The 17,140-nt window shown below is 51.5% G+C and overlaps 9 protein-coding genes across 9 annotated transcripts; 4 read left to right on the top strand and 5 right to left on the bottom strand.

Annotated features, from left to right (window-relative positions):
• Positions 1 to 302: 302 nt before the first annotated feature.
• Positions 303 to 2,229, bottom strand: AtWU_09340 (MIP/aquaporin family protein; the record flags this gene model as incomplete). Its single annotated transcript, XM_035504446.1, has 2 exons — positions 303 to 2,123; positions 2,194 to 2,229. The coding sequence occupies 2 exons, from the start codon at positions 2,227 to 2,229 to the stop codon at positions 303 to 305; spliced, it is 1,857 nt and encodes a 618-aa protein (XP_035360339.1).
• Positions 2,230 to 4,063: 1,834 nt separating this feature from the next.
• Positions 4,064 to 4,849, top strand: AtWU_09339 (alcohol dehydrogenase GroES-like domain family protein; the record flags this gene model as incomplete). Its single annotated transcript, XM_035504445.1, has 1 exon — positions 4,064 to 4,849. The coding sequence occupies one exon, from the start codon at positions 4,064 to 4,066 to the stop codon at positions 4,847 to 4,849; it is 786 nt and encodes a 261-aa protein (XP_035360338.1).
• Positions 4,850 to 5,142: 293 nt separating this feature from the next.
• AtWU_09338 (TDP-4-keto-6-deoxy-D-glucose transaminase) lies at positions 5,143 to 6,342 on the bottom strand (the record flags this gene model as incomplete). The annotated part of the gene is made up of 1 exon (XM_035504444.1): positions 5,143 to 6,342. One exon carries the CDS (start codon positions 6,340 to 6,342, stop codon positions 5,143 to 5,145), a length of 1,200 nt encoding a protein of 399 aa, XP_035360337.1.
• Positions 6,343 to 6,955: 613 nt separating this feature from the next.
• AtWU_09337 (Gfo/Idh/MocA family protein) lies at positions 6,956 to 8,299 on the top strand (the record flags this gene model as incomplete). Its single annotated transcript, XM_035504443.1, has 4 exons — positions 6,956 to 7,007; positions 7,072 to 7,092; positions 7,147 to 7,674; positions 7,731 to 8,299. The coding sequence occupies 4 exons, from the start codon at positions 6,956 to 6,958 to the stop codon at positions 8,297 to 8,299; spliced, it is 1,170 nt and encodes a 389-aa protein (XP_035360336.1).
• A 73-nt stretch (positions 8,300 to 8,372) lies between these two features.
• Positions 8,373 to 9,849, bottom strand: AtWU_09336 (MFS transporter; the record flags this gene model as incomplete). Its single annotated transcript, XM_035504442.1, has 2 exons — positions 8,373 to 9,505; positions 9,570 to 9,849. 2 exons carry the CDS (start codon positions 9,847 to 9,849, stop codon positions 8,373 to 8,375), a joined length of 1,413 nt encoding a protein of 470 aa, XP_035360335.1.
• A 581-nt stretch (positions 9,850 to 10,430) lies between these two features.
• On the bottom strand, positions 10,431 to 10,988 carry AtWU_09335 (putative quinol monooxygenase; the record flags this gene model as incomplete). Its single annotated transcript, XM_035504441.1, has 4 exons — positions 10,431 to 10,491; positions 10,551 to 10,679; positions 10,732 to 10,862; positions 10,932 to 10,988. 4 exons carry the CDS (start codon positions 10,986 to 10,988, stop codon positions 10,431 to 10,433), a joined length of 378 nt encoding a protein of 125 aa, XP_035360334.1.
• A 1,133-nt stretch (positions 10,989 to 12,121) lies between these two features.
• AtWU_09334 (dTDP-glucose 4,6-dehydratase) lies at positions 12,122 to 13,340 on the top strand (the record flags this gene model as incomplete). Its single annotated transcript, XM_035504440.1, has 3 exons — positions 12,122 to 12,222; positions 12,295 to 12,836; positions 12,895 to 13,340. 3 exons carry the CDS (start codon positions 12,122 to 12,124, stop codon positions 13,338 to 13,340), a joined length of 1,089 nt encoding a protein of 362 aa, XP_035360333.1.
• Positions 13,341 to 13,939: 599 nt separating this feature from the next.
• On the top strand, positions 13,940 to 15,047 carry AtWU_09333 (glutathione synthetase ATP-binding domain-like protein; the record flags this gene model as incomplete). Its single annotated transcript, XM_035504439.1, has 4 exons — positions 13,940 to 14,078; positions 14,137 to 14,769; positions 14,837 to 14,961; positions 15,024 to 15,047. 4 exons carry the CDS (start codon positions 13,940 to 13,942, stop codon positions 15,045 to 15,047), a joined length of 921 nt encoding a protein of 306 aa, XP_035360332.1.
• A 477-nt stretch (positions 15,048 to 15,524) lies between these two features.
• On the bottom strand, positions 15,525 to 16,676 carry AtWU_09332 (amidohydrolase family protein; the record flags this gene model as incomplete). The annotated part of the gene is made up of 4 exons (XM_035504438.1): positions 15,525 to 16,351; positions 16,413 to 16,468; positions 16,526 to 16,593; positions 16,638 to 16,676. The coding sequence occupies 4 exons, from the start codon at positions 16,674 to 16,676 to the stop codon at positions 15,525 to 15,527; spliced, it is 990 nt and encodes a 329-aa protein (XP_035360331.1).
• Positions 16,677 to 17,140: the final 464 nt, after the last annotated feature.

Genomic DNA, 17,140 nt, shown 5'->3' with positions numbered 1-17,140 from the left:
CGTAATAGAATAAACAGGCGAATAGAAACTGCCAACTAGGATGCATGCACAAAGTACTTCTGGTACCCTGACAACTGTAACTATAACACCGAATATAAGATGAATGCAACTGTCCATATTATATCAAAATAAATTCATCAATCCTTATGTACAACCATTATCGCTCTATGCGGTCACTCTGAGTGTATCCTATAACTACACACACCATGGTTCATCCCTCACGCAAGTTGCGAAGCTTTCTCAGACAATATAATGAATCAACCGGCAATGCAAAACTCCATATGTATCTACGCGACCGCTATTTAACGCACAGTCTTCTCTCCCCGGTCTCGGCGCGACAGATGCAACCGCTTCCCCCACTTCATCCGACTCTTGCGCATCGCCCGCTGTGTCCGTTCCCATGGATAGTTAACCGGCGACTCACCACCCGTGAAGATGAAGAAATCGTACAGGAAGGCACCGAGGAAGGAGCCCGCAAGTGATCCGGCCCACGGCCCATAGAACCAGTACGGATTGGTGAACAGCGACGAGCCGTACCCGAGAGCCAGCAAGGCCAGTCGCGGCCCAAAGTCTCGACTCGGATTCAAGGCGGCACCCGTCTGGTAGGCAAAGCTCATCGTATTGCAGGTCACCATGAGACCCACGATCAGTGAGTTCATACCTGCTCCCGGGGGTGCGTTCTGATCGTCACCCAGTGCCAGGACCACCACCGTCAGCACCATCGTGCCCAAGAATTCGGTGAAGAAGGCAGTGCCAGGACCGATCCAGGTCTCGCGCTGACTGGTCACGAAGCTGGTGATAATGCCCGTGGTGGAGTTGGTCAAGAGATAGTGTTGGATGGAGTGGTAGTAGAGACCGTACGCGGCGAGCGCGGCGATGAAGGCCCCCAAAAACTGTGCAGCAAAGTACTCGGGCATCTTGCTCTTGGGGAAGCCACGGTAGAACCAGAGCATGATGGTGATGGTTGGATTGAGATGGGCACCGGACACACCACCAGAGACGTAGATGGCCATCATGGTAGCAAACCCCCAGACCCAGTCGGTGGTGTTGGGATTACCGGCGTCGGCCACGGTCACTGCCAGATCGCCGCAAAAGCCGACGAACAGCTGCACGAAGACCCCCAGGGACTCGGCCAGGGCTTCGCGGTGATGGGTGCGGATGACGGACCAGGTGGTGTGGTTGTTGTGCACCTCCTCCTCCACAAGCTCCTGCACCAGCGGATGCAGGTCCTCCGGATAGGCGGCCTCGATCTCCTCCAGGTCGGGCAGGTCGTCCATCATCATCCCGTCCTTGCCATCGTCAGCGCGCAGCTCGGGCTCCTCCGGCACGGGCTCCAAGGGCTCCTCACTACTCATCTGAGGGGGTTCCTCATGGGTCTCACTGGGAGCCGGCGTCTCGCCTTCGGGCACTGTTGACAGGTTCTCCGGCGGGAGATCCCAGGCAGACGGACGGCGGATGCGCGATGACGAAGTGCGCGAGAGGCGCGAGCCTTGTCGCGTTGTGGTGGCATCCCCACTCAGAATCTTGTTCATGAAATTGTTCTCGCGTTGGATCCGGGCATCTTCCACCTGGGCCGCCATTTTACGAGGGTCAGCCGACTTCTCGATTTGGCCTTGCTCCAGATCATTGGGGTCGACCTCCAGCCCCAACTTCTGTGAGTTTTCGGCTGGCAGCTGAATGTTTTGACGGGCTTCCAACAGCTCCTCCTTCGTCGGCACCATGCCCGGTCGGACGACACGAGGGAGCGGCTTCGCCAAACCCCAGACCGGTTTGGAGTTGGCGGGCTGTTCGTAGGATGGATTGAGATCGCCGTAACCGGGTTGCACAAAAGGTTCATGGGCCAGTCGCAGCTGAGGCGTCTCATCGGGACCAGCCATGGTGAAGCGACCTTGGGTTCGTTCAGCCAGCGTGGTGCGTGGCGCCAAACTGGGAATACCACTGCCACCACTGCGGCGGGAAGCGGCGGAACTGCGTCGACGAACTCCAGCTCCGGAGCCATCACGACCAGACACACGGCGGGTGGGAGAAACAAAGTCGGCGTCACCAGCAGTTCCTCGACGGCCGCGGGTGGGTGATAGAGGTGAGGTGGGAGGATTCTCTCCTCGAGGGGAGATCGCATCGGACTGCTCAGGCGAGTAGAACACCCTTCGATCAGCTCCTGGTGCAGCTGCAGGGGAATGCGTGTGAACATACCGTTGCCCGTGGGCGCCTGGGCTCCCCGTCGTCCATGATGTGACGGTATTAGATGCTATATGCTTGTTCGGAGGATGATAAAATTGCTACTGCTGACGGGATGCGGATGGCCGACTCAACTGGAAGCAATGGCTACGAGAGACACCCAGATCCCCAGCCGGTGTTCCGGATGTTTAAGAACCAGCTAGTGAACAACAGGGGTAGGGTACGATAAAGAATAGGAGAACAATGACTGCCGTGAAGGAGCAGCATGGACCATGACGACGACATGCTGGCGCCCTCTCCGCTTCTCCGACTGGATCAGAGACTGCAGCGACGGCGTAAGCGAGCGCATCCGCACCAGTCATTGAGCAGAGTTGATGCGCGAGATCTACAAAGTACAGGTCAGTGGGCTGCGATGGTGCGGGCGGACTATTGGGGAGCGTTGAAGACATGGGAAGACTGGCGTCATGAGTGGATCCTGCTGGGGCTTGTCGGAAAGCTTGAGAGGCAAAAGAATAGACACGCAACAGGGTTTGGTTCCTGGCCTGATCCCCCAAATGCTTCGCTGGTTGGCCCTGGTCGGCAGAAATAATCCACTATGCTCCCCGCTCAATGACGGTGCTCTGTGGTCATCGTCATCGATCAACCTGAGTTATTGGGCCATGGATGGCCATATCCCCTCCTCATCGATCGATCGGGGGGCTGATGTGGGAAGGACCAGAAAGATGTCAAAGATTTCCACTTCAGCCGGTAATCGGGTGTCAATACCGACTATTGTCCAGTGAATATTCGGCATAGTGATAAAGTACTTCAATGCGAGATGGATATTGTATAGAGTTGTGTGATATGGTTCGTGGTGGATGGAACGTGCGTGGAATCAGCCACGAGGGAACCAGCCGGCACGATTCCTCCGTTCCTTGATTCTGGCTTCTCGGTTTTCTGGACAGACACTGAATAATCCAATCCATTTCATTCTCATCTTGCCTTCCGAGGATTCTCCGATGCTCGGTAGATTCCCGGTCTGAATCCTACACAGAAAACCCTTATCGCCTTGAGAAAACCCGCATGGAGAGGAATAATGGCATTTATCAGTGTTTGCTGGATTTTTTTCCAGCTTGAAAGACCTAATGAGCATCCATTCTCATAGTCATGGGTCCCTTTGATCAGTTTTTTTCAGACTTTTGTTGGGGCACAGGGAAAGGTCTTGGCGAGGAGTCTATCCGAGACTCCCGCGAAGAGTTGGCAGAAGGGAATAATGAAGGGCAACTCCAGAGGGAACGGAGACACGTCTTCATTGTATAGAATCTATCTCTGCCAATTCCTATATAGGCGCATGATTATATCAAGACAAACGTCATTTTGATGCGGTTCCCTCCTGGCAACTTGTCATAGAGAGGAGATTCTGCCCGGCTCAACACAAAATGGCCCCTGGAAGGATCACTCAGAGCCCAACGAATGCTCCATAAGTGCCCTTGTGCAAAAGCACATCCTCCTATGTCAGCTCTTATAACTTAATTTACTGTCATTGACGTCCCCGGGTGCCGGACTGTAGCAAAATCTGAGCCGAAAATTTTGGCTGGCTACCTTTCACTCACTGTGACAGGTTGGAACCGTGCTACTTAATTATAGATCCCGACAGGCAGCCATGTCTGCCTGCCACTGGACATCTACCTATTTAGCACTTGCCAGGTACCCGGAGATGAAGGGGTTTTCCACTCCGACAGGAGATGAAAGGCGAACAGTGGGGCGTGTCTCACTTGAGCAGCGTCCGCCTTCCACCTTCGGCCTGGAATAGCCTCGTCTTCCCCTATTTCGGGAATAGGCGATGGCCCTGTCAACGCTATCGCTGTCCGGCTCATTAAGGGCCCAAGGGTCCAAAGTATTTAGAATGGTTTGCCAAGCATCAACTGTAGAATATAAGACTCGGAATCTCCGGTTTCAGAGGGTGAGAAAGGTCGACTTCACCCCAACTACGAATTATACTGTTTGCTATCTTGTTATGGCTGCCCTCTCCCGCCTCAATGGACAGATCTCCACCTTTCTCGCTGTTGGCTTTCTAGCCTCGTGGGCCATCACAGCGTTGTGTTTGACCGCCATCAATGTTCTCAATACAGAATCCACATTCACCGCGCAGGCCGCCTCCATCAGCTTGCTCACCTTTCTCGTCTGCCGATTGCTGGTCTGCCTTCAGCCTGTCGCCCCCACAGAGGGGAGAACCATCGCGCATCTCCTTGCAACAGCAGACAACGGTTCTCGACGGGGCGCGCTCATTTTCTTCTCTTTCTGCAGCACATGGCTGTACGAGCTGCTGAGCAAAGGCCTCCTCCTGCTTCTGTTGACCTTCTTTGGCGGCGTCATGGCGACCGTGATTTACAACGACCCCAACTTATCGGAAAATTGGCACACTCAGCCGGTATCCGATCAGCCCCAGACGACGACGGCCCTGGCTGAAATTAATGACTTCAAGGAAAAGGCTGGCTTTGATCCGACACAACTATTTCGATGGATCCCGCCTCAGGCAGTCGTCTACTTTATCGCCCTGGTGTGGTTTAACTTCATCAGTCTGGGGCTGTACATTCTCGGCCATGGGCTGAAGGCGCTCTGCAAGGTCTTGGGATTTACTGTTACGCGCACCACCAGCAAAGACAACCACCCGGTAGAAAGACGCTCTTAAGAATGCCCGGATGGAATGTCATATTAGCAGACTCAGTGCGTGACCCAGGGGGCGTCGTTAAGACTCGTCCCGAATGTAAAGAATGCTTTTCTCGACCACCCTTTACTACCTGTAATGCAACTCCATTTTGATCCCAGGGCTGTCGAATATTGAACCTACCTTCCGTATTCGCGAATTATATTCGGGAGGGTTTAACCGACTTGAGCCCACCATTGCTGCTGGCAACGCGCCCCTTCTGTTTCAAACTTTGGAGGAAAACAGTGCTAGTTACATCCCCAAAGCAACAATATCGCCTAAGAACCAATTAATTCAGCCTTCTGGAGGTCTTCAAATGTCGGGATTGTCGTCGCTTCCCGCCAGAATCCCCAAACGCGCTGAATGACGAGGTCCTGTTGCCTTTCCGTAAGCTCCGAGTAGAGTGGTAACAAGACAATTTCCTCTGCGGCGCGTGTGGTCACCAGATCTTCGCCATGAAAGCGTCCCACCCGTTTGCCGAACGGAGAAGAGTGTAACGGCACGAACTGGGCCTGTGTCTGAATGTGTGCGCCGGCCATATACTCGATGAAAACAGGTCGGTCCGAGGCATCAGCCAACCGAACCCAAAAGATGGCTGCGTTATGGTACGCCTCTGCAGCCGGGTGGGGTAGCCGGATGATGCCCGCATGGGCCAGAGGGGCCAGGCATCTGTGATAGCGAGACCAGAGACGTCGACGGTGTGAAAGAATCTCTGGTGCGGCTTGAAACTGGGCGTAGAGAAAGGCTGCTTGGATCTCACTCAGGGTTGCGTTAATCCCGACATCCAGCCAACGATAGATATCCACTTCTACACGCAGGAATTGAGCCCGGTTCGTGCCGTGTTCGTATAGGATCTCAGCCCGCGCCACAAGTGCGTCCTGGTTGACGAGTAATGCACCTCCCTGGCCGCCACTAGTGAATACTTTCTTCTCTTGGAAACTGATGCAACCCAGGTGTCCCATGGTTCCCAACGCACGTCCTCGATACAGGCTGCCGCAGGCCATGGCGGCATCCTCAATCACGAGGAGCTCATGTCGGTTAGCAATATCTCGAATTGTGTCCATGTCGCAGGCGATTCCAGCATAGTGCACCGGCACAATGGCCTTGGTCCGAGGCGTGATGGCATCCTCGATTTTCTGCGCATCGATATTCATGGTCGTCTCTTCCACATCAACAAAGACCGGTAGCGCCCCATGGACAACAAAGGCATTGACTGTCGACACGTACGTATAGCTTGGTACAATCACTTCATCCCCTGGCCGCAGATCGGCTAGGAGGGCCGCAATTTCCAAGGCCGAAGTGCACGAGCTCAACACAAAGGCCTTGCCATGTGGCATGCTTGATTCAAGCCATCGCTGGCACAATGCCGTGTAGTTCCCTTTCCCCATCAAAGTTCGGCTATCGAGTACCTCTTGTATGGCCTCCAGCTCCTGGCCGGTGACTGTTGGCTGGAAAGTGGGTATGCTCGCCCCCGGCATGGCAACGTCAAGCATCTAGGAACCGACTCTTGCTGAGGGAAGTTTGTATTTTTTCATCTGACTCAAGCAATTATATTCTAAAAGTTTGAGGTAAGGCCATTAGATATCTGGGAGTCTTGCTACACCGTATATGATTAGTCACACTTTCCTTGCGCCTTTTTCTCTATCTTTGCTGCTTGACGGCTGTCATGTGCACAATCAGAGGACGCTCGAACGTCGGTTTCCGAAAGGTCTTGTTTTCGGTGAAGTCCTGAATCGTGAAGGTCACTGCCAGACACATTTCAAATTCCCGGACATCCCTGGCTGACATCCTCAGCCCTCGTGCTGTTATGACATGTAACACAAACCCCTCCCTTATGGCTGTCATGACAGAATGGTGTGTCAGTCTGTCCGACGCTTGTCACACCATAGAGTGGTTGCCCAAGTGTTTTTTGGACTGAATGCGGGCGGGCAAGATTGGCACAGATTTAGATTCCCGAGCTTGAGGTGACTTGGACTGCAGTAAAGTGCTAAATGGACAGGTTCTATTCATCCCCCACAAGTTTTGATCGGATTTATGCCCATCCTTGGATTATGTGGTAGAGTGAGGTCGGTCATTTACCTACTCAACGACATGAGTTCCCATTCTGCGCCCGTGCCATTCTGCATCCGTTGGGGTATTATCGGTATGTGCCTTGCTTACATTACCTTGTCCGTGGAGAGGTTTACCAGACTGTTGACTTCTGATAGCCACAGGAAGCATTGCTGAAAGTATTACACCTGGCAAATAGTGCTGTGATTCTTACCGGCTAATCCGCCATGTAGCATTTGCAAAAGACCTTCTCGTTGATCCCGCCTCGCGAGGTGTTACTGATGTGTCGCATTTATTGGTGGCGGTGGCATCTTCGCGATCCAGCGAGATCGCTAGTCGCTTCATCAACAAGGTCGGAGCGCCGTCGTCCTGCATTGCGTATGGTAGCTACGACGCTCTGGTGGCGGACCCCTGCGTAGATGTCGTCTACGTCGCCTCCCCACATTCCCATCACTACCAGAACGCTATGCTCGGGCTGCAGGCCGGAAAGCATGTTCTCTGCGAGAAGCCATTTACTGTGACGGCTGGACAGGCACATCGTCTCGTCGAAACCGCTCGTGCGCGTGCACGTTTCCTCATGGAAGCCATGTGGACACGCTTCCTCCAAATCTCGGCTCAGATTAGGCAAGAAGTCCAGAATGGTGCCATTGGGCCCGTTATTCGGATCTTCGCCGACAACTCGATCGGAACGAACGCTTTGAAGGAGTTCAAGGACAGCTATCTTACCAAGAAGGAGTTGGCTGGGGGCGCGTTACTAGATCGTACGTGATGCTTAACCTCTAAGCGCAGAGCGATACTAAAGACGGCTGGACTTTAGTGGGCGTATATCCAATCCACTGGATCATGCAGACCCTCGCTCCCAGGCCCGATCCCAAGCCCAGCAGCATCCTATCAGCAACAACACCCCTTCTCGGCGCCGGGGTGGATGAATCGACAACCATTCTTATGGCCTTCCCTGTCACAAGTCCGTCGCCTGTGTCGGTGCAGGCGGTTGCCAGTTCTAGCCTACGCGCCATGGCGGACCCCGATGGTCACACCCCGGTAGTACGGATCCAGGGGGACAGAGGGGAGATCCAGATCTATGGCCACTCTTGGTGTCCGTCCAAGTACCGGATCATCAAAAGAGTGCAGCAGTTTGGTATTATAGGTGAAGCGGAAGAATTCGAGTATCGTGTTCCAGGGGGCGCACATGGGCTTTGCTTCGAAGCGGACGAGGTCGCCCGTTGTGTCCGAGATGAACGCCAGGAAAGTGCAGTCATGCCGTGGATGGAAAGCCTGACTGTCATCGAAATACTGGATGTAGTGCGCAGGGCGCATGGGCTTTTCTTTTCAGATATCGTCGAGTCAGATGACTATCCAGTAACTATGCCCGCCAAGATGAACTAAGCATGTTATCAGCCTTCGTTTAAGTATAATGCAAGATGCCTCTTCTAGGTAGTTTTTAATATCACACCGTTGTTTAGATGACTCCAGAATTCGAGCGCGCCGTAGCAGTCGACCTTTTCATGGGAGTGAATGCAATAGCGAGAATCATCATCAAGGCACTGAAGGTTCCTAGTGAGATGGCCATGGTAGCCCAACTCAGAGCCTCCCGAATATACCCGGCATACAGAGGCCCAGCCAGTGTTCCAGCAGCAAATGCGGCGTTACTTAGACCGTAAGCTTGCGAAGACACCCCTCCATCCCCAAAAATCCCCGGACGTCCCCTCTCCATGTCGTCTTTCGCTAAGGTAATCTCTGTCATCATCGCAGGCATGGCAAGAGATACCCCACAACCGAAAAGGAATAAGAACAGCCGGAGCAACACTGACATTACTCCAGTCGGCTCAAGTATCAGCGAGAGCAGCATAAGGCTCGGGGTAATCAAGGAAAAGCCCAAAATCGCCGGCCAGAACGGACCCAAGCGATCCACCACAGATCCGCCCAGCGGAGAGCAGATAATAGGCAGGGTATTAGACAGAAATACAATGGCAATGTCTGTTGACCGGTAAGGGAAAATCTCAGGGAGATACACGGGCAGTACGGCCTCCAAGGCAGTCATGAACGAGTTCAGCATGAACATTCCCACCATTGCCACGAGAAACCTAGGCATGCATATCAAGTATAACAGTGCAGGCTTTCTTGGAGAGCCCGTGACAGGAGCGCGTGCCACATTTGACATTAGCGGACGCCCCTCCTCGTCGAAGAGGTCTTGCTTGACATCAATCTCATGCGACGGCGTGATGAGAAGCACCCGTAGCACAAACTCCAGTACTACAAGCACGAAGGCTGGGACAAAGACGGCGAAGTATCCCGCCAGATCATATAAAAGTCCACCCACGATGGGCCCTGCGAATAAGCCAACGCTGAGACTCATGCTCGTAAAGCCGATGGCACGTCCTATGTGTTGCTCACCAACTGTGTCCAGCATCAGACTAAAGCCGATGGTAAATACTATGGCAGTGGAGCAGCCCTGTAGAATTCGAGCGAGAAGGATCAGAGCCAATGAGCTGGTAAGTGAAAAGAGCAGTGTAGCACCCCCCATAACCACGACCCCGAGCAAAAATGGCAGCTGCTTCGTACGAGTTCGGTCGCCCATCCAGCCGAATAGCACTGTGACCATAAATCAATAAGTATGTGCATGCAGTGAGGTTCTACTGACAATGGATGCACATACATGAGCCCAGCATGATGGATGCCCCGTAACTGGCAAGTAATATGGAATTCCAACGCTGAATATCGGCATCCGAGAGACCCACGCGCTCGGCGAGGGCAAATGGCAGCATAGGCACGACTAGTCCATAGAGGAAGATATCAGTAAAAACCGCCACGCAGACCACAATGACTGCAAAAGTGGTTGATGACCGGATCTGCTTCGCCAACATGTTGCGGAGGGACAAAGCGGGAATGCAAGGCAGTGCAACACGGTCGCAGATGCTGAATTTGAGGCGCAGCATGCAGTCTATGTCCACCGACCGAGAGATATAATATTTAGGCCACTCGAGCCTAGGCTCCTGTAAGCCTGAACACCTTATCAATCCCAGAAATTCCAGCAGGACGGATGGCACGGCCCCATGGTGCGACTTCTTCAATAGTTGGAAATTGGATCAATGTCATACAATGGCTTGCGCAGAAGATACCGCGGACTCTTCACTTTACTTGCAAACTTATCAAGATATGTGATTATAGTGTTGTTCGTAAAATCTGACATCTCTTGTGTCTCCAGGCTATGCCTTGGCATGGACTGGAGGACAGAACAAAAGCAAGGAAGTCGGTTAGTTCTCTCAAACAATTAACTTAGACTACCGTGTGTCACACTAATGCGAGATTTCCGGGTCTGTAGTTGTGGCTCATTCCGTATATCCAGGACATTGAGACTTGCAGTTCCGGTGGCAATGGTTCAATCACGTCCATCAGGACACTCCGCCCGTACTTCCTGCCTATGTCGTGGCACAAGTAGTCATTGTATTTGGCAGCTAAAGAGATTTGGTTTATTCTGTATGGAAACACATATTCGGGTCCGAAAAGTTACACCACATCAATGACGCTTCTTGTAGTCAGGATATACCCCCGATTGTTGGTAGTCATCCAGCCGTGCTCTGCAGGGATATGGTTTCAGTATCTCGAATATGAAGACCCGTTCTAACGCACGGCAAACCCAGCAATAACTGTCAGCATCTCAATCTGCTCTGGACCGTCTAATAGCTGCTTCTCCGAAAATGTTGAATACATCTGGAGGAGCCAAGGACGACTATGGTGGTGCTCAAGGGCATTGGTATCGGCCCATCTGTGTAACTGGTCAACTAATTATCCTACAGAGACCTAAACCAGGCCCGTACGATACATGCCTTTCGATGACTTTGAACTCTAAGGTACCATCTACTCGATGATGTTCTGTTAATAGAAATGCCATGCACGATGGTTCTACCTGCTCCACAAGACGTGCCGTGTCGCAAAGGAGGTGTCTGAGCTGATATATCAGTGAATATCAGTGCATTATGAAGAATGCCCGACAAAGCGTGTGGTGAGGGGCGCATACCTCAGTCTCTTTACCATGGGCCGGTCGCAGGGTGGCAATAAGTTGGACTTCAGCCATGACTCACTTCAGTTGCTGGCAGGACCAGCATGTTAGCGAGAGGGAGTTTGGGATTTTATCTCGTTTTCTTGTACACCCTTGTCGTAGTTTCCGTTGTCTAGCTCGAGTTATTCATGCAATTGGCGCTGGAAATTGACCGTGTTTGCAGATCCATGAGGATCGCAACGCCCAACGCCCACCTTGAACATCTACATACTCCTGGTGGAATATCCCTACTGTGTTGAGCCTTGCTAGTTCCTGGGCTCACATATTCAGCAAAGCGGAGCGGCTTCCTTTGAGGGATAATTACTTGTTCTTTTAATCTTGACTGGACGATACGAGCATTGTTGGTATGTACATCCTTGTGCATGTCGATCCAGATACCGACATTGATGAGTGAATATCGAACAGTGATATATCTATCTTGGCCATCATTTACTGGGGTAGCAGTGGAGAATATGGTCTGCCTGTCAGGCTGACTAGGAAATTCCCGCTGGCTCCAAGGCTCGGTACATACAGGTGTCATTGATTATGCCGCGTAGGTTACGCTGACTGCATAAGAACATACCAGAACTACTGTCTTTCTGTACACATGGACAACAAAGCGACAGTGAGCACTGCAAATTCGAGTCCAGCTTTGGTCATGCGGGGCATAAATCTGGAACACGACGTATACTTCAGGTCATAGTTTGAGATTCAAATGACTATTTGCGGAGACCTGAAGGTGATGCGGAGCAGTGCCAAAACTGCTCAATAGGCTATGTCGTTTGCTGTGGGATTCAAAGCGATAGATAGATCTCCGCTCGTGGCACACCCCAATAGCCTACCTTACCGCTGGCTTTTCAGTTCAATCCGCGACAATTGTGACTTGGGAACTATTTCGGACCGTACGGAACAAGAGTACAACCACACCCACAAGTGTCTGAACTTCGAAGGCGCAGAGGCGTCGACATGGTGACGAAGGTATCCCGCTCCCCAAGATTGAAACAAAGAAAAGCAAACTTTATGTTAGATTCCTTCAACTGACAGAAGAGACCAGTGCTCATTATCCTATAGTTGTGTTTCGAGGCTACTGTTCAATTTATAGATGATCGAAACCTCTGTGCAAGAATTGTAGTGCTAATGTGCAATCATTACACAAATTCGGCGGCACGATGACTGTCCAACAGCTAGGACTTGGAAGCAATGGCTCAGAAGATGAGGATGCTATGAGAAGTGTGAAGACCATCTTGGTTACTGGGGGCGCAGGATTTATGTGAGTCTATTACCGGACCATGATCATGCGGATGTCGAGACATCGATAGGTGAACTAACATTGCATTTTCAGTGGGGGGTGGTTCATTCGGCACCTCCTTCAGGTATACGGAACGAAGTATACGATACTCTGCTTTGATGTCCTCGATTATTGCGCGTCCAAGTGCAACATACACCCCGTCGAGCATCTTCCCAACTTCCACTTTCTTGCAGGCGATCTGTGCGACCCCGACAGTGTAACAGCTGTCTTCCAGCAATTCACAGTGGATGCCATTGTCCACTTCGCAGCGAATTCTCATGTGGATCAGTCTTTAGTTAACCCCGTCTCTTTCACTCGGAACAACGTGACTGGGACCCACGTTCTTCTGGAAGCAGCACGACAGGCCGGGACGGTCATACGGTTTATCCACGTCTCTACTGACGAGGTATACGGAGAAAATCGGCCAAACCAGGACTATGCCTTTACCGAGGAAGATCGGCTGAACCCGACTAATCCATACTCAGCTAGCAAAGCCGCTGCTGAGATGGTCGCCAATGCCTATCGATATTCTTTCCATATGCCCATCATAATAACTCGCTGCAACAATGTTTTCGGTCCCTGTCAGTACCCCGAGAGTAAGAGCTCCTCGATGGCTTTTAGAGGGCTGCGGATTCCTGACGTATTTTTTCATAGAACTCATCCCCAAATTTGCAATGCAAATGCTGCGTTCCCAGCGTATGACTTTACATGGTGAGAGAAACGCAGTTCGTGGGTTTGTCTTCGCCAGCGATGTCGTGAACGCTTTCGATCTCATTCTTCATCGAGGTCTTGTATCCGAGACCTACAATATCTCCTCCAAGGAACAGATTCAAGTCAAAGAGGTTGCGAAACGAATTATACGGTGGTTTCATGCGGGTCCGAGCGATGCGTGCGAACAGTACCTCGAGACAGTGACTGATAGGCCTTTCAATGACCGGATGTATTGGACCGATGACTCCAAGCTCCGGCAATTAGGGTGGGCAGAGAAAGTTTCGTTTGATGATGCACTTACAATGACGCTAGAATGGTATCGTGACCATGGCGAAACATTTTGGTCTGAGAGAGGCCCAGCCTGTAAATTGAATGGGGGTCCGGGGTAATCCTACTTATTCAAGTTGTTATCATCGAGTTGCTTGCGTTTCAGGTGAGGTTAAGACCCATATATGAGGGTATTACTGCCATCATATAACCGATCTCTGGAGTCCACTCTTGCTAGACAGAATACAGTAACGTTATATTCTTATTGAACGGCCATACACCTCTTGTAATTGTGACATTTCCCTCTCTTAGCTGTTGACTCTCCGAATCTTAACCACGAAACAACTTCACCTCTCAGGTCAGCAAGTGCACATGTTAGTGCTTACTCCATGGATCATCCTGGCGTTGTTGGTAAGGACATTAAATGTCAGCACAGAACTCCCTACAGGTTCGATCATCAAAGTGCAAGAAAGGACATTTCTTTGATTAGGACATAAAAACCGTCTGGACTAGCCCAACTAATGGGTTTCCAAGTCTTGATTCACAAAAGCGATAGCCCTCACCAGAAATGAGCTTCGGAGACTCGCCGAAAAGCAGTGCAGAGTTTCCCAGGGGGCGGATAAGAGCCGACGCCCGGAGAATTCAAGCAGGCCCACCACAGCCTCAAATAACCGTCATCGTCAACCGATTCAGCTTCTGGCTTTTCCAACAAACTACTACCATGTTTGCCTCAAAAGCTGTCAGAAAGTCTATTCAGGCCATCTGTGCTTTTAGCACAAAGGCCCCGACCGTGGCCGTTCTCCACCAGGCTATTGACCCACCCGTGATCAATGGCGTCACAAAGCCTCGCAAGCCGGGTGGTAAGCCCTCAGTACCCTCATAGACATGCTTATAGCTGAATCCGTCCCAGGCTATCAGGATTCCGGCGCGGACATTCTTATACGCTTCGACAGAAGGGCGTGAAGGTCATAAAGTCGGATCCTTCGGCCCCAGTCTCCTCCCATGTAGGCTGGGCGTTCCCGGACACGGAGGGGGGAATTTACAGCGCGGCCCAGCAGGGCGCCACGCATTTCTGGGCTAACGCTATTCTTTTTACCTCACACCCACTTCAAACATCCCCGGAAGTAACACCGGTGGCCTCTGAGATCTATGTAGTGGGTCAGCCGCCAGGCCTGGTTGAAAACTTTGATGACAAGGCCTATCTAAACGATAAACCACGGGAGCTTGGAGGCTACACCCTACCAAAGTCCTGGCTGGTGAGTCCTAAAAATATCAGTGAAATTATCAACCATATCGACCGGTACCCAATTGTCGGCAAGCCTGTTCGAGGACGCGGTAGCCATGGAGTGAAAGTGTGTCATGATAAGGGCCAGCAACAGCAACATGTCCAGACTCTCCTTCGTGAATCGCCACTAATCATGATTGAGAAGTTTCTCTCTGGTGAAGAGGCAACTATCACCGTCATGCCTCCAGCTATAGAGCATCCCCAGCACTGGAGCATGCTTCCCGTCACGCGCTTCAACTATGCCGAAGGCATCGCCCCTTATAATGGTGTGGTCGCCGTGACATCTAATTCCCGGGTCGTCTCGCGAAGCGAACTCAAAGACCCCGCTTACAGGAAAGGTGATGCGTGAATGCGAGAGCGTCGCTGCTCTCATTGGTGCTAAGGCACCGATTCGCGTCGACGTCCGCCGGTTTGCAGAAGGGTCGGATGTTGCCCTGTTCGATATAAACATGAAGCCGGTAAGACATCGATTCCGACCAGTCGCGTTGATGAGAGACTCAAGGAGTATAGAACATGACAGGTCCCGGCCGACCAGGACGTCTAGATCAGACGAGTCTCACTGCTATTGCTGCGTCTGCGATTGGGTGGAATTACGGCACGTTACTGGGCAACATCCTGAAAGGAGTGCAGCCGTTGAATGTATTTAGAAACTACAGTAGTCCTTTTTAGACAAGATATCTATGTCTAATATTTCCAGCTTTTGCTCATCCTGTGGTGTATATTACTAACAATGTATGGCACATTGAATGTAACATCTACGTGGTCATGGGACATGATGCATTACTGCATTGACGAAGACAGAGCCACTTTTGAGTAGGACATCGTTGTTATCGGACATAATAACTTAGAAAATATGCTTTGGGTCTCATTGCCACATAGCTCAAGGAAGCGGTCGAGCGCTGCATTAATATTCCATTACTTGGACCGCTTCATAAAGTAGACTAAGCATTAGCTAGCAGCAGGAACACAATATTGATCAACAGGTTCCTGTCACAGCCCATCCCTGCCACAATGTCTCATATCATGACTCCATGTCGGTCCACCCCCACAACCTTCTTGGATTATCCACAAACAACCTCCTCACCTGCGCCTGCGTTCCGGCCCACTCAAGGGTCTGTTGCAGAATAGCCTGATCGTCGACGTCCCTAAAGTCCTGCTCAACCAATCTCCCACCAGCCCCATTCCCCTCTTTACTCGCCGTATGCGGCCAGTCGCTGCCAAAAACAACCATGTCGGGTCCATGCAGCATAAATGTCTCCGCGATAACCCGCAGATCACTATACAGCGGCTTGTCCCGGGAGTTCTGGTATGGCGCCGAGATCTTAACGAAAAGGTGGTTTCGTCGCATGAGGTCCACCACTTCGCGGAAACCGGGGATGCTGAAAGGATCGATCGCATTGTGTAGATTGCCCGTACGGGAAGCTGTCATCGCATGGGCATAGTGGTCCGCTACGACGCGTACCCCCAGGGTTGGAATTATGGGGTGAAGAGACTTGAAGGAGGCGATGGGGACCCATAATTGCAGGGTCCAGTCGTGAATCTGCGCGATCGACGCCGCGCGAATGGTATCTGCGGTAATTTGTGCGTCTGTTCCTTCGTTGCCATAATTAATGCGGATTCCGCGTACGCCGGCATCATGAAATGTTTGAAGGGTATTGTTATCAATTTTTGCCGAGAGGTCCAAGACGCAGACGCCGCGATAAGTACCGTTGGTGGAGCGTAGGGCGTCGATAAGGACGCTATTATTGGTTCCATATACGCTGGGTAAGACAATGACGGCATGCTGAATGCCGACGGAGCGTTCAAATGCCAGGGCCTGTTCGCGAGTCGCAGCTTTGGGAGTGTAGTCTACCAAGGCAAGTCGGTCAAATCTGGGCTTGCGGTTTTGAAAACAGTCAACAGCGCGCACCTCTATCTGGACTGAGGGGGAACTTGTCGGATTCAATGACATGAATATGAGAGTCCCTATCTTCGAGTCAACATCAGAGTAAATCGTTGGTGGCCACGATCCGGGGGAATAACCAGGCATGTTTCGGGACTGTTAGCCCAGCTTTAGCCTTGACGATTGTCATGCTGACGAGAAGAAGCAACTGTTAATGTTAGTGGAGCCAATCACTGTACGTAACGGACGCACTGTCTGTAGAAGGGCGAAGCCAGCAAACTTGAAACCCATAGTTGCAAAGAAACTGAAGACACCAGCAGCTACCGGCAGTCCACCAAGCTGCCATTTTTAAAGTGTATTTTGATGATTTCCCCAGATATCAGATCAAAGCATCTCCACCCTTACCCCGCAAATATCTGTGCTGGGAGTTCGGCAGTGTAGGTTTTGTTCGAGCATTGAAGACTGCTAGGTGGTCTATCGGATCTATCCGAAGCTGGCGGAATGGTATTTAGATTTAGAGTCTAAGTACTTGTTATTAGAATTACGAACGGACCAATGCCGAAACTAACTACTAGTTAGTATTTATATATTTTGAAGCGCACCTCGGCTCGGCTGCCAGCCGAAATTGACTACTAGGCTGTCTTTCCCCGCCCTGTCCCCCGATCAACTTGTTGCCTTCGCTGACAACGAATATACCCGATTTCTGCCCGTCCTTCCTTCGGCCCCGAGACCTCAGTATTGTGCTGTAGCCAGAT

This window comes from Aspergillus tubingensis (genome assembly GCF_013340325.1).
Source record: "Aspergillus tubingensis WU-2223L DNA, scaffold_11, whole genome shotgun sequence".
In the NCBI taxonomy this organism is placed as follows: domain Eukaryota; kingdom Fungi; phylum Ascomycota; class Eurotiomycetes; order Eurotiales; family Aspergillaceae; genus Aspergillus; species Aspergillus tubingensis.
The sequence above is the reverse complement of the archived record's forward strand: the minus strand, read 5'-3'. Positions and strand labels throughout refer to the sequence as shown.